The 20,192-nt window shown below is 37.5% G+C and overlaps 2 protein-coding genes across 2 annotated transcripts; both read right to left on the reverse strand.

Annotated features, from left to right (window-relative positions):
- Positions 1-3,031: 3,031 nt before the first annotated feature.
- Positions 3,032-7,422, reverse strand: LOC139775746 (cytochrome P450 6a2). The gene is made up of 5 exons (XM_071711999.1): positions 6,820-7,422; positions 5,889-6,411; positions 4,725-4,946; positions 4,256-4,507; positions 3,032-4,119 (listed from the first exon to the last, which is right to left on the reverse strand). Exons 1-5 carry the CDS (start codon positions 7,156-7,158, stop codon positions 3,950-3,952), a joined length of 1,506 nt encoding a protein of 501 aa, XP_071568100.1. The 5' UTR covers positions 7,159-7,422; the 3' UTR covers positions 3,032-3,949.
- Positions 7,423-10,040: 2,618 nt separating this feature from the next.
- Positions 10,041-17,858, reverse strand: LOC139775743 (uncharacterized). Its single transcript, XM_071711996.1, has 8 exons — positions 17,304-17,858; positions 15,227-17,098; positions 13,912-15,151; positions 12,433-13,128; positions 12,161-12,247; positions 11,554-11,810; positions 11,355-11,438; positions 10,041-10,696 (listed from the first exon to the last, which is right to left on the reverse strand). Exons 1-8 carry the CDS (start codon positions 17,856-17,858, stop codon positions 10,361-10,363), a joined length of 5,127 nt encoding a protein of 1,708 aa, XP_071568097.1. The 3' UTR covers positions 10,041-10,360.
- Positions 17,859-20,192: the final 2,334 nt, after the last annotated feature.

Raw genomic sequence — 20,192 nt, forward strand, 5'->3', positions numbered from 1 at the left:
CTAAATCTAATTCTATAATATAAAGTGTACTCTTTTTGTAACGACATCTACAATAGACGTCATTTCAGACTCGATCGACAATAATTCTGAACTTCTACTTATATTGACCGATAGAAAATTGAATTGATATAAATATTGGATAAAAAAGCGAAAAATATAAAGAAATGGAATATCGTGTAGAATATATATTTATAACATTATTCATATTGCTGAGCATAATAAATAGCGAACGAACGCGTCCGTTTAAATGATTATTAAAAAACACTAAGATAGCAATTAATTAACATAAAAAATATATACGTTTTATATAAATAAAATTCAACAATCAGAATATGTGGCCGCGAATTCCTTTTTTTTTATTATTACATTCCTACCAATTAATCCCTCATATCCACGCGTCCCTATACACTGCACGCAGTTTTTTTGTTAACGTGTGTTTTGTGTTGCAGTGCAATAAAAAAAATTCAAGAAAAATGACAACTGCCAATGCATAAAAGCGCGAGTATTAAAAACTAAAAATTGAATTACAGAACAAGCCGGATTTAATTCGTGCACCCCGCGGGCAGTGAAAGTGATTTACGTGTATGTCGGCTAACCGAAAAAAATCACACATGTGTACACGCGTGAAGCGCATGCATTGCATTGGGCATGGACATTTGAAATTCGAGAACACAACTGGAAAAACGTGAAATGTTAACTCTTTGTCAGCTGTCTCTTTTATCTTTATTTAACAATTTTATAAAATTTGTATCGCAACAATTCTAAAATGGCTCAATTCCGAAATTGCCTCCCCCCCCCCCCGCGCCGTGTCAATAAAATTTCCCCCCAAAATATCTTCTTTTGAGCAGAGCGAGCTTGCAATTGTGCAATAACGCTTAACCTTATGTTTATACACGCAACATGTATCGAGTAGTCATGCCAGCTATCCACGTTTGCCATAATTATTAGTATTCGCTAATAGCGCAGGTGCGCAAAGTGTACTCACATTAAGGTGTACTCAGGACGAAAGTTTATTGCTTCCGCAACAAGTTTCTAGAACGCCATTGTAGAACGATGATTCGCTCGAGATATTACACTAGCCAAAATGAGAATAGTCCGAAATACCTGAATATTATCTCAGTACTACAGCGAAGTATTGCTATTCATCTCATGTATACAATATAATATGCTTATATGTGCACGATTGAAGATAAATAGCTTATTTATAGTTATTTCTGGTTTCACTAAACAGCAATGAATATTTAGTGGAAGAAGAAATGTAAACGTTACATTAGCATTTTAAATTTATAAGACTAGATCTGTAACACTGATAGCCATATTAAAATATTACTGTACACATCTCCGTAATTAACACAAAGAGAGTGCATGCTATTTATAAAATTTTCAGCATCTATAATTAATTAGCAAAGGTATAATGGCAATATCTCAGATTAATCTAGTTTTAACCAATTTTAGGTATATTCTAATAAACGCACGTAGGACTGAGAGCGAGGCTGATAACCTAGTTAGATAATCAGCAAAGAGAAAATAAATCTTTGATAAGGATATTTTTGTAAGCGGCAGGTCTTTTTCGTTAATAAAACAATTGGGAGAAAGAATAAATCTCTATTAATAGTTCTCCTTTGTATGTGTCGTAGACTTTTATTAAGTAATTATTCATTGTTACCTTTTGGAATATAATTCCTTTTTCAGAAGTTATATAAAATCAAAATAATTGGTAGTGGAATCGAGACCTCTTCACACCGTGGACTTTCCAATAGGTGTATTTTGCGGTGATATAATAGTACGCATCGTTAATTCCCTTTTAGCAGCAACAAAATTTAATTATTAATTTTTATCCGAAAAATGATGTAATAGTCGCTACAAAATTGCGCTCTCAGATCGCTATCGTTAAGATTCTAAATTCGGTTACTATATGCGTATTTGCTCTTGTAAAACTTTAAAGTCGGACTTTATCAACCACTATCTTTATCTTACATAAAACAGGTGCGATACGGTGAAAAAATACACTATTTGAAATTATTTTGGCGCAACTTATGCGAAATATCCAGCATTGTTTTTATCGCAGTGTTGAAAGAAAACATTTCTGTTTTCTTCTATTATCTTTATCACTGCAAAATCAATATTAACATTTGAATGTAGATGTTAAAAACAATATCAAACATTGACATTCTTTAAGCAACAGATATCAAGAAGCACGCGGTAGTGTATGCACAACGAGATATGATAATATAGATAATATATCACTTTATCTTAACTGCAAAAATATTTCGTTGACATGGAAAAGTGTTTAGTAAGTGTTTGTAAACACTTTAACAGTTTACTCGTCTCAAGAACTAATATAATAGCAATGTCAAAATAAAGAATATATTGTTTTTTTAAAATTATATTAATTAATTAAAACTTTGCTCTAATAATTACACTTTTATTATTAAGAAGTAATTGCTGTGTATTGTAAGTAAATACATTTTTTAATTTTCTTTTATAAACGATATAAAAAATTATTAAGATATATAAAATGTCATATTTTGAATATAATCTCAGATTGTGTACATGATCAATATATAATTAGTGTGTGCACATATATACATACACATATTTTTATAATAAGCAACAATCGATGTACTTTTATATTATAAGAAACTACGCTTCAGAAACTTTTTCTATTTTCGCGTTTATGTGTGTGTATATATATGTGGGTGTGCAATCCTCATTTTAGAAATTGTAATCCAAGTTTAGCTTCTTATATAATAGCAGAAACTGTGTATAGAATTTTTTCAGTGCTCAGTATTTTAAAATGTTTTACCTTTTATCGCAATTTATACTTTATAATCATTTAAAATCGTTTTTTCTCTTATAAAATTAATTTCAACATTTATAGTAAATAAAAAAAATAAGCGGTAATAAGAGTACTAGTGTTATATATGATAAGAAAAAAATTTAATATAATTAAGAAAAAATTTCATACGTTAGTTATTTTTTCAAATATTGTAAATTATTCAATGGTAGGTTAAATTTAAAAATTCTTACGCAATTTATATAATATTATTTATTTCATATATTTTTTTATTAATAATATAATTTTTAAACGTTTGTATACACCCGCCATGCACGTAATTCAAATGTGTCAGAATAGCATCGTCTATATTTACAGTATCATGTGTTATTTCTAAATAAGAAAATTTCACATAATTGCGAATATGATATTATTTCTGACGCGTGATACGATAGAGAGGAGAATATTATTGAAATAAATGTCAACATATTCAAACTGAAACGTCGAATTGTCGATAATAATATGATTCTTTTCAATTGTTCTTAACATCATTACCGATATTATGTAGCATCATACTGAGTTGCTTAATTAATTATCTAACACATAATATCGTCACGTATTCTGTAATCTGATATTGTGGCAAAAAACAGACAAGAGCTCAATAAAGATTATAGTAATCAAGTGTACATATACCATTATCTGTTTATTTGATTACGCAATTGGAGCATTATTATGACTAAGTGGTATCATGTCAATGACACGAAGAAATGCTGTTGAAATAATGTACTCTTACATGATTTTGCAAATGTTCTTACAAGTCATTCTTAATATTACTGTATAGTATTGTATACATGGCAAATTTATCCAGATGATTTAAAAATCTCGACTCTTTATTTACCGTGAGCCTTGTTTGTCGCGATTGGCGACGCTAAATTATCTGAATATGATTTATTAGTTCTAGCATTACAAAAAGTTCTCGATTACACGTTCCAATTTTTGTTCTATTAATAAACGTTATCTTAATGACTGAATATACATTGTAAACATGTACAGCAAATGTTACGTGATGGGACCCGACACGCCCATACATTATTTTGCATTGCTTAATTTACTGATAAGTATACATATATATAGCACAATACATACAAATCACATGACGTTGTAATTATCCTGTTAGGCGAGCTTGGTCAATTTTACATATATACCGTGAGTTGTTTGCAACATCAAAGAGCTCAGCGGAGCATGGACAATTGGAATCTGGGTTTTCTCGCAAACGTCTATTTTATAATTCATTAGCACTTTAATTAGACCAATCTTGGTCTGATTAATGGCGAATCTTGCCCCTAAAAAAATAGCGCATAAAGTTTCGATTATTTCTCAAGTAAAGTGCTTATGTATGCATGTGCGCGCGCGTGCATATGTGTAAAATGAGCGTATGCTCGTTTAAGAAAAAATAAATCTATTAGTTTCTTAAATTACCGATACAGTTTCTTGGACCATCTCCGAAAGGTAAATGATACATGGAATTTCTCTGCTCCATATTTTCCGCGCTAAATCGTTCGGGATCGAAAACTTCCGGATCTGGATAAATATTCGGATCATTATGAATAGCAGAAATAGGTATAACCACTTGTAGTCCCTTTCGTAGTTCGATTTTAGTCCCCTCAAAAGTGTAATTCCTTACAGGTTTCCTCGTGAGATACATTACTGGTGGATATTTCCTGAGAGTCTCTGCAAGGTAACACAAACACTTGACTTAACAGAAAGATATTTTCGAATACTTAATCGAGTTTGTCGAAGCTCGAAAAATATTTGGCGGAAATTATCGCCTTTCACTTTCGGGAGATCTTATCGAAAAGGAATGTGTAAATTTGCAAATGTTTGCAGATAAACTTGACTCACTTAAACTTGAATTACTACAGAATTATTTTTTGAGGGATAAACAAACCTTTAAAAACCATTTCTAAATAGCTCATCTTTTTGATGTTATCGTATGTTATTGCTCCGTTATTACTGTTAAGGACTTCTTTAATTTCCTCTCGAACTTTTTCTTGAATTGATTGATTTTGCGCCAACTCATATAGTGTATAGGACATTGTAGAGGAAGATGTCTCGAAACCAGCCGCGAAAAATACGAACGATTGGGCAGCGATGAATTCATCCGTTACATCTATAAAAATAATAATTTTATATTAATCTCCGTGACTCTTATGTCTATTTCTATCAATGTAGATTAACTTTAAGCTCTGTTTAATTTACTTTTTATTTTTTTTATAATTCTTACAGCTGGAAAAAGATAAAAAGTAAGTTAAACTAATATTTTTTAAAATTAATCTACGTTAAGGAAGAAATAGACATTAAGGATGTATGGGTGACATCTCAAAGCATTACCAAAAATCTAAAAATTTCATAGATTGTTCTATTATTACGTCTAAGTATCTGTGTAAAATTTCAGCACAATTCTCTTACTGGTTTAAAAGTTATTGTAATTAAGAATGTATTGGAGGTATTTCAAATATATTTCAGAAAGTGCTGTAAATTATTTCTAAATTAAATTAAAAATACTCTGTAAAATTTTGAAGTTATTTAAGAGTTATTTAAGTTTAAAGTTGTTAAAATTAACATTATCCCTTATAGAGAATCGACATTTTTGCTGTAAATATAAATAAAATATAAATAAACCATTAAGATATTTCTTAAACTTTTTTCATGTATAAAACATACATCATTGATATTGTATTTTAAGTTTCAAAATTTTTTGCAACAAAACAATTTTTTTAATTGTTTAAACAATACTAATTATTTAAATAACAAAAAATCATACTCAAACTGTTAACGGTAAACCCTTCTAACATATAAAAAATTTTGAGTTGTTTGACATACATGCAAAGTCTTCTTTTATTGAAAGTTTAACTTTTAGCAAGGACTGTACGACCTATACATCCTTAATCTATACTGTTAGTAACGCTTCGTCAATGAATATTCGATTATCTCTCTCGAGAAAGAGAATATAAGCATGTTCCAGAAAATTAAGGAGAATTAAGGACATATTAACGCATTTGAAAGTTGATAAATTAAGATGCGCGAAAGATGGAAAAAAAAATGTTCCTACTATTAACGCCCAGCTTGTCAGGATTATCCTTGAGATCGATAAGTGTATCGATAAAATCGTGTCGGCGCACGTTGTTCCGCTTCCTGTACTTTATAGTGTCGCGGGTAATGTTCGTTATGAACTCGGTCACGTCATGATCGTCCAAGATATATCCTAAGTGCTTGTAGATCCACGGAATTTCTCTGAGCACGATTTTAAACATGGTCTTTGGAGTGGAACGGAAGATCTTACGACCTATTTTCTGGAACTTATTATTTTCTTCTTTCAGCGCGTTCATTTCGAGGCCGAAAGCGCACGATCCGATCACGTCGACGGTGAATTTGGACGTCAGATCCCGGCACTCGACGATACCGTCTTTAGACACTGTCTCGTTCAGATACTTCTCAAAGTGATCGGAACAATTCAACACCAAGTGAAACATGTCCTTCAACTTCCCGGACGTGAAGATGGGCGAGAGCCTCGTTCTTAATGGTCGCCATCTAACAGAGTCGAGCCTGAAGAGGTGCATGGACATGGGTTCGGCCTATAAATTATGCATCAGTGTATCAGAAAGCGGGAATTATGTTAGAAAGTTTCCTCTCAAAAGTTTCCGTGTGATCAACGCCTGCCCCCCCAAACTTATACATCAGTTCAGCTTCGTGCTGAAGAGAAAAAGAGACATTCTTTCCAACTCTTAATTTTCTGAGTTATTTATTATAACTGATACGTACATTTCGAAACAGAAAGAGAGAGGAGCAAATTAAAAATAACTACTTTAAATAATTATACTGAAATTATTATTTTTGGTATATTTTATATCACGTTTTATTTTATTTTTATCATAGTTCGTCGCTCCTCTATTTTATTTATTATATATTATTATATGTATATATCTATACATTAAATTATTAAATTATCTATTACGTGCCTATATAAAGTTCAAGAATTATACCTTTTCATAAACCGTTCCTTGCCGCTCGGCAAAGATGGTGAAATCCTTGATCAGCACTTGCTTGATGTACTCAGGATCTCTCAGAATGAGCACGGGGCTTGTTCTCAAAAACACACCCACCATGGCCTCTTTCGGGTATCGGTCGTAAATATCTTTGTAGAAATCGCCCATGCATTTCTTGCCCAGCATGAATTCGGCGATGTTGCCGAAGAGCGGGACGGGTTTCGGTCCAATAACCCCGCGCGATGTCCAATAGTCAAAGTCGGAGGTGAAATAATAATAAAGTAAATATAAGATCACCACGCAGGCACAGAGAATTTCGAACATGCCCGCAGCCATCGTAACTGACCGCTTTTACGGTTATGACACCCGTTTCGTAATTGTTCTATTCGCTCACGGCAGCCTCAGCTCAAATACTGATAACAGATCAACGACATTTACGAGAAAACACTGGTGTCGACTGCGCAACAGTCTAAGAAGACTTTCCACTGCTTCTGCTACGCGACTCAGGAGAGAATGACTCAGGACGTATATATTGGTGGATTTTATAATCATAGCCTCATTATAATCGTGCTGCATATTGAGTTACAGATATGTTAATTCATTCCACTTTTAATCATGGTAAAATTTCATTATCTACTGATAAATTACTGACAATAATTAAAAACTCATATTTTTTATTTTTAGAACTCGAAAAACTTTGTAAGGAAATCTTAAACGGTTAAAAGCATTTATAAGTACAATAAGTGAGCAGACAGCACTTGCGCATCTGTTACATCACGAGACATTAAGTATACATAAAAGTGATATCTTCCTTTGTTATAAATCAAAGTGGAAAGATAACGTATCATTTGTATACCTATTGTTCTAAATGAGAATGAAAACATCATTTATGTTAAGAAGATCCAGAACTGCTTGTAATTCTGATAAGATAAATGTAATATGTATATGTTAATATGTGTTAACATATCCGCCGGCGTTCAGTAATATATTCAAAATATTTTATTACATTAAAACAATGTTGTAATTAAAAATTGTATAATTAAATCGTATTTATTTTAATATTTTAATACTTTACTTAAATTTACATACCTTACGTATATGCAACTACAGGTTCTTATCTTTTTTATATTTAAATCTTTCGTTTTCATATAGCTACGTATTATGAATTATGAAATAAAATATTACTACAGTATTTTTTCATTATACTTATAAATATTAATTATAATATATTAACTCCTTATAGTTTCGCATGAATGATTGTAAAAATAGCACTTTACGATTGTATAGGAAGCACGTATTTTCATATGTATTTACAAACTTTTTGAAAACGTAAAATGTCATTGCTTTTTATTTAGCGCCATTACGAAAAATCCTTAATTATATGTTTTAAAAATGTTTTCACGAATTGTTCATTTATCATGTAACATGCGCAAAAATACAAACGAATATTTCTTTTTATAACTGTTAAATAATTTAGGAATGCAAGAGTTAAAGACTTTTTAAAAAGATCGACTTGTAATATTTTATTTTGTTTATATTCCATTCTAATATTTTATTCTTATCTATTCAAATGACGTTTTTTTTCTCATTTATCTAGAACGGACTGATACAAATGGACTACCATCTGCATTGATATTAAGTATGATTAATTACTTCTGGAGAATCAACTTAATCGTGAATGTTCTTGTTGCTGTTGTTGCGTTACCATAGCGAAATGTTTAATTAAATATCGATTCTAGAATCCCAATCTCAGGTAGAAAATATGGAAATGCAATGAGTTGTGCACGCCGGTAGATACGAAAGATACGCAAACTCAAACTAAGCTCATAAATGCACGAAGTCATTTTTAAACTCTCATAAATCTTTCCGTTGCGATTCCTCACTAATACCAGGTTGGTACTTGTATATCTCGTACCATCGCTGTTGTTATGCGGAAAATCTCATCGCAATCAAAATAAGAACAAGCCGCGTAACTAACGATTACGTCTTCCACATATGCATAATGCGTCTCTCTAAAATTTTACAAGTGCGATGCAAAATTGCAATTATGAAACAGAATTACACGAAACTACATTTTGGATAAAGATAACATCTTCTTGGGAAACTTCGTCACATAAATAAAAATAAAAAATTATACGTTCGAAATTTTTTCGTCAACTCTTTTCGTTCTCATCCATATTGTGTCCCAGAATAAATCTATGGTTAAAACTATATTCTAATTAAGAAAATATTTTATATTCTGTTTATATTTCTCAACAATCTCACCTGTGACAAGTCTCTTTTTATAATGAAAAATTTAATCGTATAATACTATAATACATGAAGTTTTATGAAAACTTTTTTGTTGTATGACAGAATCTCATTATATACACGTAATTATTATTATTATTATTATTATTATTATTATTAGCATTATATAAATTACGATGCATTTTTATTTAATTGTCAAAATTGGTTTTTCTCAGATTTAATTGCATGTTTCACGCAATCGTAGCTCAGCTTCGGCGATTGGAACAAAAATATCGCTATACAAATTCACACGATCATCTTATAACACGAAGGTCCTGCCACAGTTAATTTCATAACCATATCTGTTATGGCATGTGTGATTCGTACTCCGTGCACTGAGAATATATATATAACTTGAATGGAAAAAAAACTCTTCATCCTGGAAAATGGAAGAGAGGGAAAGGGGAAAAGGGGGAAGAAGAAAAGATACATCTTTTGCAATCGTGAATCCGTCGCATTGATGCACCTGCTCTCGCGGCGGTTTGCTATCGGCGTTTTACGAATTTATTTCGATTCTCTGCGATGGACACACAGTTAAACGGATTTCGACAATTCATTCACCGTTTGATCTATACCCGCGCATTTCAATTATATGTTTACTCTTTGTCAACGGCATTCGCCTTCCTATTGAGCCCGCGTAGCACACCCGCGCGTCAGCGGTCGCACGAGCCGACGTAAAGTCGTGGGGTACGAATGCGGTGCGGTACAATTGAATTAATCTCGATCGAACAACGCGACCTCCGAAATGAAACAGGAAATCACGTTATCGCACGTGGCGGCGTGCACAAGCATGCGCCGCGAAACAAGCGGCTCTCATTAGTTGTTATTGTTCGATCGTGATTAGCAACAAAACCATGTTGTTGCTGAATATGGTACGTTATCGCAATTATATCGCCTAGGAGATTGTTGCAGCCATTCGGAACGTGAAAGCGGACCGGGGGTCTTTTGAAAGAGCTGTAATAATTGAAGAACGCCCTATTTTATTTCGTCTCCCCGGCATTGCTTATAATTACAGAAATGTCATTCAAAAATATCAGACGGTCTTAAACGTAATGTTATTATTCTCATTCACATATAATCCTTTGAATATCGATCGAATTCGTTTCCTTTCTTTATTTTTGTACAGTGTAATCCGAAGAAGGAATATAAGGAATATATATTTCGCCTCGTTGCTGCGCGTCCGGCAACAAGAACTTGCTCGAAGCAAGCACCATTTTTAACATCCCAGCTGATACTGGGAAAGAAAACATCACGATTCATCCATGGTGAGGTGGAGAGCCAAGTTGCGCCTTTTTTCGAGATTCATCCGGCCGGAGATTCGAATCAGGTTTGCCTGCTCGAGACGAAGAGCCCGTTTTAATTCCTGCAGCTTCCACCCCGCCTCAATCTGCTTCTCGGCTATTTGCTTCTGCAAGGCGGCGATCCGCCGGTTTAAAGCATCGTAATCCGCCCGCAGCCGATCGCCACCGTAGTCCCGATTAATCCCTGATCGATCGCAGACCGCAGGGCTATCTTGTTGCACCATATTTGAAGTCAGTAAACAGATCTTATCGTGCAATTCAGCCAGTTGCGTTAGTGTCAAGGACTGGAAACGATAGATAAAGATATCTTGTATCAGCAGACAGTTATATTTCCTGTTTATAACTTATTCCGACAATATATCTATATATTAATGTAATATAGATAATTAAAATAATGTAAATAATTTTCTATAATGTATATATATATATGTATGGAAAGTATATATATATATTTTTTTTTGTTTGAACCAAATAAGAGACGGTAAAAAAAGTAACGCAATTGTTGGTGAGTTGTGAATATACTTTAATTTTTAATTACATATATATAAATTACAAAAACGAATAATTTGGCTTCACTTTCATTTATTTATTACACTGAAAAAAAAATTTTAGATCAAAAAAATTATTTATTTAGATTGTGGCCAAGAGATTATTTACTTAATATAATACACATATTTATTTAGAATTAGACATTTTTACTTAATTTAAATAAAAATATTTAATTCTAAATAAATATGTGTATTATATTAAGTAAATAATCTCTTGGCCACAATCTAAATAAATAATTAATCTAAATGAATATTTTTTTAGATCTAAATATTTTTTTTCTCAGTGTACAAGTACTGCGCGTCGATACGGAGAAACGTCGACGTGAGATTTAATAAATATAAAGAAGCAAAACGCGAACCAGCGGAATGAACTCTTATCACCGCACGTACATACCTTCAACCAAGATTCAGGGTCAAAAGCTGCAAGCTCATCGCCATTATCCACACCTGCAACCTTGGTAACTTCCACACCAAGCTCCTAGAAATGATTCATTTGCAGCGTTAATATGCAAGCCGGAAAATTCAAATTATCCTCCGAATAAATTATCAAACAAGACGTGTACTAGACTAACGTTACTTGTTATTAGCCTCACCGATAATTGCTTTATATAATTCTCATTGTCTCTTCTGCATTCATTGAGCAGATCCAGCAGTCTGTCGATATCCTGCACCTCGATCTCCGTCAGATAAATATTCTCGGACAGCTTTTGCGATTCTCTCAGTAGCTCCACGATGGACGGCACGGTCCAGCGCTCGATCTCAAAATCGTCCTCCCACGTCGTCGCCATCGCGGGTCTCGACGGAATTTTGCCGTCCACAAATTGTATATAATCACGCACGCGTCGCACGGCTATTGTGTCGCGAGAACAAATGCAGAACCAACTTGCAGAAATTATGTAATCAGAGTTTGTTCGTGTCACTTTCTATGTATCTCGAAATTCGTCTAGATATTGTTAGATATTGTTCTTGCGCGCCAAAAACTCTGACACGCGACTTTTGTTGGCATCGCATAATTAATAGATTATAACGATTTGAATGACGTTGACTTCGAGTGTTCGCAAGTTTATGGAAATGCTTGACTTATTGAGATATTAGCCGGACTAATTACGGGCTATGAATAAGGAAATTCGCGTCTCTACGATGCGATAAAAACTGTCGCAGTGACAAAACAGTTGAAAAAGTTTTTATGCAAGTTTTTACCGTCATATTGCTTTTCAATTTGCTTCTTCAGTAATTCATTCGCCTTAACGAAGTCGCCGCATTCATCCGGTTTAATCACGCCAGCCTCTGGAATTACAAAGATGTCTTTCCTTTAATGCGAATGCGCGCGGCTAAATTCAATGGTGAGAAAAAGATTCGCCAAAAACCAGCGAATATGAATGAAACGCATTACACGACTAAATTATATCCATTGATTTATAAACAACCGTGCTAATATTTTCCAATAATATATTGAAAGAACCGGTACAAACCTACGGTCGGAGGGAAAGATCTCAGCAATTCGATTTTTTCACTCTGCAAACTGTTAATTTCCTCTTTCAAACGCTCTTTCTCCTCTTGACAATGATCCAATCCGGATTTCAGCTGCATGTTTTCAATTTTCAGCGCATTATTTTCGACAAAGAGGTTTCGGATTTCATTCTCTGACCCATTAACTTCTACATCGACTCGCTCAGGATAATCTTTTATTTCGTCTTGCTGCGCTTTCAATCGACCTAGTTCTAATTCGAGACCGTCATTGATCATTTTTAATTTAGTATTCTCTTCCGTCGCGCGCTTTAAATCTTCTCTCGCCTTGTCTATCTCGATCATCAATTTCTTCAATTCATTTTCAAACCTGTCGATATCGTCCACATCCTCTATAAAATCGCCTTTCGATTTCTCGATATTCTCCTTTAATTTATTGATCTCATTCTGTGCCCTTCTTAGCTCATCCCGCAATTCCTCATTTTCTGTCGTTAACTTTTCTAAAACCTGCCGCTCTTCATCGCGCGCCATCCTTACTCTCGCCAAATCATCTTCTCTTAATTTACCGTTTTCAGTTTCGATCGGTTCGAGATCTCTCTGCATCGCTAACGCTCGATCCTCCGAAGCGGCCAATTCGATTGTCAGTCGTTCGTTGTTCGCCCTACATTTATTCAAATCGTCTCGCAATTGGGCCAAAACATCCTTTAAGGCGTCCAATTCCTTTAATGCGGCGTTCTTGCTCGTTTTCTCTGCATTCAGCTCGTTAATTACGTCATCAAGCTGCGCACGTGCGTCATCAGCGCGAGCCTTTAAAATCGCAGCCTGAGCTTCCACGTCGTCCGTCACTCTCGTCAAATCGTCTTTTCTCAATTTGCCGTTTTCAGTTTCGATCGTTTCAGTCGTCTCGAAATCTCTCTGTACCGCTAACGCTCGTTCTTCCGAAGCCGTCAATTCGATTGTCAGTCGTTCGTTGTCCGCCCTGCATTTATTCAAATCGTCTCGTAATTGGGCCAAAACATCCTTTAAGGCATCCAATTCCTTTAAAGCGGCGTTCTTGCTCGCTTTCTCTGCGTTCAGCTCGTTAATTACGTCATCAAGCTGCGCACGTGCGTCATCAGCGCGAGCCTTTAAAATCGCAGCCTGAGCTTCCGCGTCGTCCGTCACTCTCGTCAAATCGTCTTTTCTCAATTTGCCGTTTTCAGTTTCGATCGTTTCAGTCGTCTCGAAATCTCTCCGTATCGCTAACGCTCGTTCTTCCGAAGCGGCCAATTCGATTGTCAGTCGTTCGTTGTCCGCCCTGCATTTATTCAAATCGTCTCGTAATTGCACCAAAGCATCCTTTAAGGCGTCCAATTCCTTTAAGGCGACGCTCCTGCTCGTTTTCTCCGCGCTCAGTTTGTTAATTAAGTCATCAAGCTGCGCACGTGCGTCATCAGCGCGAGCCTTTGAAATCGCAGCCTGAGCTTTCACGTCGCTCGCCTCTTTTTCGAGTCGCTCTTTTTCATTCGACAAGTCAACAAGCTGTCCATCGAGAAATTTAATCTTCGTTTCGACATCGCCGAGTACTTTCTTCAATTCATCGATCTCCCCTTTTAACTCGCTGTTCTCATTTTGGAACTTATCGAGGTCACTCCTCGCCGCTGTTAAATCCAACTTGAAGGAATCGAGTTCCGTCGCTATTTTAATATTTTCGATTTTCAACACGGCATTCTCGTTTTCTAACGCGGCGTACCGTTTATTCACGTCGTTCAATTCCTGCTTCAAACTCTCATTTTCCACACGCGTCTTATCCAGCTCCGCCTTCAGGTCCATTAATTCACCGCTCAGAACGATCGCCTTTTTCTCAGCAACTTCCCGCGCGGCTTTATCCGACACAACTTCTTTACCTAATCCACTCACTTCCGCTCGTAAACCGTCTAACTCGCTCAGAAGTGCCTTCTTCTCCTCCAGCAACGCGGCCACATGATATTGCAATGCGTCCACCTTGTTTCGCGCGTCGATCGACGTTTTCTTTAAATCCTCCACTTCGCTGCTCAGCTCGCCATTTGTCAATTCGAGAGCACCTAAATTCTTCCGCAGCTCCTCCGACTCTGCTCTCAATCTATCGTTTTCCGATTGGCTAGCAGATAATTCCAATCCAATTTTTTCTGATAATGCCTGTTCAGCTATCAGGCTGGACTTCAGACTTTTAATTTCGGCCCTCTGCCCGTCACCCTCGCCTCTCAGTTTGCCAAATTCTTCCTCGAATTTCTGTCGTTCTTCCCTCAGACCCGCGTTCTCCAGTTTCAACCCGTCAACTTCAGATATTAGCCTATCTGATTCATTTTTCAATTTGTTGTTGTCGGCTGTTAACATATTTGCCTTTGACTTTAACGTGTCATTGTCTGATCTCAAAGCTAATATTTCATTTTTCGTGTTTTCTATTTCTGCCTTTAACATTGATACTTGACGCGACAAACTTTCTTCCTTATCTCTTATCTTATCGTTCTCCGTTCTTAATTTCGCCAATTCAGACTTCAATGTTTCAAGTTCCTCTTTCAAAGCGACGACTTCATCCGTAACTTTCGTCAGTTTCTCCACTGCCTCTTCTTTAGCGGATTTTTCGGCGAATGAAGACAGATTCAGTTCTTCTAACAGATTTTTAAGTTCCGCGATCTCTCCCTCGAGCTTAATCGTCTCATTTCTAAGATTCGTTATCTCCTTCTCTAACGCTTGATGCTCAACCTATGAATTTCAATGTGATTATTATCAAAGGCATAAAAAGTTACACAGCAGGAATACGTAACTAATTATCTCTACCTTACAGACGTTTAAAGCTCCCTTTGTCTTTTCGTTCTCGGCGGATAACTTATCCGCCTCCATCTTAAGCTTGCAATTTTCCAACTTCCAATATTCAATATCTTCTTCCGCTTTAGATAATTGCGATCGAAGATCAGATATGGCCGGTCTTAAATTATTAATCTCGCTCGTCATCTCGGCATTCACGGCCTTTAGGCTCAACGACTCCTCGCCCAGATTCAACAGCTCCTTCTTAAGGGCGTCTCTCTCCTCTTTCAGAACATGATTTTGCACCTTCAGCTCGTCGATCTTTGCGATCAAATTTTTCATCTCGCTCTTCAACGCCGCTAATTCCTCCTGAATGTCTCGTTTAGCAGTAGTTTCTGCACTTAGATCTAGTTTCAGTTTGCTGATCTCATTTTGCAAAGCGTTGATCTCATTCTGCATCTTGTCCCTACCGGTCTGTAAACTAGCGATCTGAGCATCGAGAAACTTCATTCGAGCCTCGGCGTCGTCGAGCTGTCCTCTTAATTTATTTACCTCGTCCGTCGATAAATTTATTTGTTCCTGCAGTTCGTTTAGCTTCGCGTTTAGCCTATCATTTTCGTTCCTGTAGTTATTCATCTCCGTCTTAATATTTTCGTTCTCCACTTCTGTTCGGCGAACGTCCCCCCGTAGCTGTTCACTTATAACTCTCGTCTCTTTCAGTTCGTTATTTAACCCGGCCACTTCCTGCCGCAAATCTGCAACTTCGTTATTTGCCCTCGTCAATTTATTACTTGTATTATCCGCTTCCATTTTCAGAGTTTCTATTTCGGACAATAACTTTCTTAGTTCTTCTTTCCCATCATCCGCTTCTTGTAACAATTTTCTGTTCTCCGACTTCAACTTTGCCATTTCGCTCTGCAAAGTATTGAAGTCCGCGAGTAGCTTGTTATTATTTACATTAGCCCTCTCCAATTCTTCCGTAAGAACTCCATTCTCGACTTTAAATTTGCTCAATTGTTTCTTTGCGTCGTCTAACGCTACATTTGTCTTAGACAAGTCGTCTTTAAGAAGGCCATTCTCGGATTTCAAGCTGTCTCTTTCACTTGCCAGACTGTCTCTTTCGGTTTTAACAACAGCACTTTCGTCCTGCAGTTTATCGTTTTCAACCTTTAATCTATCCATTTCTCGTAGCAGTCTATCGAGACCGTCCTTCAATGCAACTCCTTCGGACTTTAATTGATCCGTCTCCGTCACTCGCTTTTCTAATTCACTTGTTAAACGCTCATTCTCGGATAATAATTGATCTACCTTTGTCTTAATATTATTATTTTCCTCTCTCGAAGATTCCAATTCCTTAATCATATTATCAAGATTGTTTTTCAAAGCAACATTTTCTTCCTTAAGTTCGTTAGTCTCCAATTTAGCATTTTCCAATGTCTCCTTCAAGAATTCATTTTCAGCCCCAAGACTATGCAAATCGTCCCTCATGCCCCCCAGCTCTTTTTGCGCCACTTGAAATTTTTCTTTCTCGAGACGCAGGTCAACGTTCAACTTATCGATCTCGCTCTTCAGCTCGTTATCCTCCTCCTTCACTCTCGTCAAATCGTCTTGCATTTTTCGAATTTCCCTATCTAACAACGCACTCTTAATATTTAATTCGTCGCGCTCGGATTTTATTGTCGCAATCTCCTCCTTCAGGGACTCGCGTTCATCGTTCAGCTCGTTTATTTGACGGTCTCTCTCGGACACCGCGCTCCGTATCTTCCCCAGCTCATCGAGAAGTTCCTTTTTCTCCGTCTCAAGATTATACAGCTGGGACCTCATATCTTCGATCTCGCTCTGCAACTTACTCACGCCCAGCACAGCCAGTTCCGACTGCCGCAGGCTTTCGAGTAGCTCCGTAATCTGCGAACAAACACCCAATTGTCATGAATACTATTGCGGGAGTTGGACAAGTATAAACATCCTCCTGGCATTTGTCTCATCTCGACGAAACAGGAGTGTAACGTGTCTCGGCATAAAACATTCATGACTTTTAACGTATCGTAACGCGCGACCGTACGACAACGAGTATTTACAAACACGGAGAGAAATAAAGGGAGATATATACTTTATCGTCAGGTTTTTCAGGTTCCTCCTTCATCTCGGCCATCTCATCCATCATGGTCGCAGGGCTGACGGTCATCTGATCCACATCTAATGCAGGTGCGGCGACAGAGGCTCTCTGTTGATCAAGCTCACTTCGCAGAGCCTCCACGTGAGCCGTCTTCTCGTCCAAATGCGTTTTTAATTCAGCCAGAAACGTCTCGCAATTACGTAGCTGACTTAGCAGCGCCGACATGTCCGTTTCTTCGTCGTCCGTAGGTAAAGGTGGAACACGCTCCTCTGTGACCGGTGTGACAACCTCCTCCATTGAACGACGAATCTGCGCCAGTTCGGCCTGCAGACGCTCGTTCTCCGCTCGCAACAGATCTTCGTGGCTCTTTGATAGATCCACCGACGTCTGCATTGATCTCTCGACAACCGCGGGCACCTGTTGATCCACCTTCTGACCATCTTTCATTAACTCACGAAGCTTTGCCCTCAAACGATTTAATGCCGCACAGGAAGTATCCTCCTCGGCTTCCGCCAGTTTCAGCTTCAGATGCGAAATCGTGTCTCGCATTCTGTCACGATATTAACAGTTTGCACGTAATTATATTGGCGTACCGTATTTAATGAAGATAGATGGTTTTCGAGGAAATATCGCGACCGACGAACTGTGATTAATCTCCTTTTAAAGCTATATAACTTCGCGGAGTCTAAAACAGAAGTCTGTTCTTGCCATTACGATAATTCCTCAACAATTAATTTAATATTAATTTCATAGCAGACCTTTTTGCCATTCTTTTTCTGTTTATTGCTCAATTATTTTTCCGCTCATCAAAGCAAATTGCAAAGAGAGGGAGAGGGAGAGAGAGAGAAAGAAAGAGAGAGAATCATTAAACCGTCTTAGCGAGATTTCATAGTCAATAGGCATTACGTACTGTTTTTTTTCGGCAGCGAAACGATCTCTCAGCGCAGCTATTTTCTCCCTCACGTATTTAACTTTTTCGCACGGATCGTCGCAGCAATCTCGTTCGGCGAGGCTCTCCCCGAGGTTGCAAACTTTTTCCGCCAGTTCCTCATTTGCATTCTGCAGCCTTTCGTTTTCCTCGCGGTAATGCACAAGCAAGGGATCAGTGCCCAATACTCCGTCGGGCTTCACACCTATATGGAAATTATTTGACCGCCCGAAATATATATTCGGTACTTTCTTTTATATGAACTAAGAAAACGCGGGCCTCTTACGGTGAACCGTATGCACATCGATGGTGCTACGCAAACTTAAAAGTAAAGAACGCGAAAGAGGAAACTTGTGAAATAGTGATGTATACATCGGAGAATCGTTTACTTTGATAATCGAAATATTTTCATTTGATATAGTTTCGCGAAATATCCGAAATCAATATGGAACAGATTTTATTACAGAACCGTTCCATAAGTAGAATTCCCGGCGCGCCGGGAAAAGCAACGCGCTAAAATTACTCTTCGTATATATACTTGAACGCCCATTTCTTATAAAATTTATTCCATAAGAGATATAGCGTGAGGGGGGAGGAAAGGTTCGGCTATGAAGTGGAACACCGATACCGAATGATCGCAGAGCTCGTTTCAGAGACCTATTTTCGCTCTCGAGCTGCAGCCGCTCCATGCGCCACTTCTTCATCTGGCACTTCATTACCGTCAGTTTTCGCAGGGCGAACGGCAAGTCGTAGATCTCCGACTCCTTGGAATTGTCGCTGAATGGGTTGTAGTCGCAGCAACAGCACGGCTCGTGCGGCGGCGATTCGATCGGCTTCGCCGGCCGCGGTGCATGGCATCCGCATGAGCAAAACGGCGGTGCGTATCGATCGTCCATGACCCGGTGCAATTTGGAGAACCGCGTTTTAACCTTTCTGCATAGCGTACGTTCCGCGACGCGAATTTATTCCTGAAAATGCCCTTACAATCATTACGACGTACTTCCGGCGAGGGCGCCGGATAAAAGATGTAAAAGTTACTTGGTATCCGGCGCTAGTTCTAGATAGTACCTCTAACATTATCGGAATGAAAAACAAGTTATTTATGCCTCGGGTCAATTCACGGATAACCCGTGACGGTGCAGCGTGCTATCATTGTTTCGCAAAAAGAAGCTTTGCCAAGATAAAATCTTTTTATGCAGATATGAGGTTGCGCGGAAACTCGTGAAATGTCAGGCAGTATTGGTACTAATCTCAATGAGCTCGACACGTGACTCAGCGACATTGGTAGTGAGGATCGATATAACTCGATTTTGCAATTCTAAATTAAACTTCGGATAACTTAGTTTCCAAAATTGTATGTATGTATGTACAAAATAAACAGAATCTTTAGCGGTTAACAGCAATAAGCTAATATTAAATAAACTGCCTCGTCGCGAATTTATATCGAGAATTTCGATCGCATCAGAGAATCCTATACGTGAGATTGTTGTCGATAGAGATGGAGATGCTCGATGCGGAGAGAACACGCGCATTATTCACCGAGTTTCCCAGTCGCGAAGTTCTCGCGCGCTCCCCGGGAAACCGGAAGTACCGATTACGTACGACCCACATAATTAAGCGGTCGCTATAATTAAATTGCGCGCAGTATGCCCCGGCGAAAGTCCTCGTTAGAGCAGTCTTATTAGGTGTTCCGATATTGAGGGCCAAGCGCAGCGATACTGAACGCTTCTTAAGTTTCGAGAGTTTCGAGAGCACTTGGACCACAGTTCGGTTCTGTTGGAGAACTTATCGAGAGGGCCCCCGTCATCAATTAAATCTGCGCGGTAATTGCAAAGGAAGGAGGAAAACACGGATGCGGTGCGGGGGTTAACGGAACTTCACGAAACTTTCCGCCCCCTTTTTGCTCGCCGCGCCGCGCGCCGTCCGCCGCGTTTACTCGTGCAAAATCACCGTTT

This window comes from Temnothorax nylanderi, unplaced genomic scaffold (assembly GCF_030848795.1).
Source record: "Temnothorax nylanderi isolate EJ_2023f unplaced genomic scaffold, tnyl_v1.0 TNYL_tig0104_pilon, whole genome shotgun sequence".
In the NCBI taxonomy this organism is placed as follows: Eukaryota; Metazoa; Arthropoda; class Insecta; order Hymenoptera; family Formicidae; genus Temnothorax; species Temnothorax nylanderi.

Bases quoted from the DNA above. Each gene is read 5' to 3' on its own strand.
- LOC139775743 (XM_071711996.1), bottom strand. From the start codon at position 17,858: ATGCGAGACACGATTTCGCATCTGAAGCTGAAACTGGCGGAAGCCGAG. The intron at 15,152-15,226 runs GTAGAGATAATT...TGAAATTCATAG, and splicing joins GAGCTTTAAACGTCTGTAAG to GTTGAGCATCAAGCGTTAGA. The intron at 13,129-13,911 runs AAGAGGCGAGCG...ACGCCTTAAAGG, and splicing joins TGAAAAAGAGCGACTCGAAA to ATGTTTTGGCCCAATTGCGA.
- LOC139775746 (XM_071711999.1), bottom strand. From the start codon at position 7,158: ATGGCTGCGGGCATGTTCGAAATTCTCTGTGCCTGCGTGGTGATCTTA. The intron at 4,947-5,888 runs GTAGGAACATTT...TTATTTTTATAG, and splicing joins TGACAAGCTGGGCGTTAATA to ATGTAACGGATGAATTCATC. The intron at 4,120-4,255 runs GTAATTTAAGAA...CTATTTTTTTAG, and splicing joins TGGTCCAAGAAACTGTATCG to GGGCAAGATTCGCCATTAAT.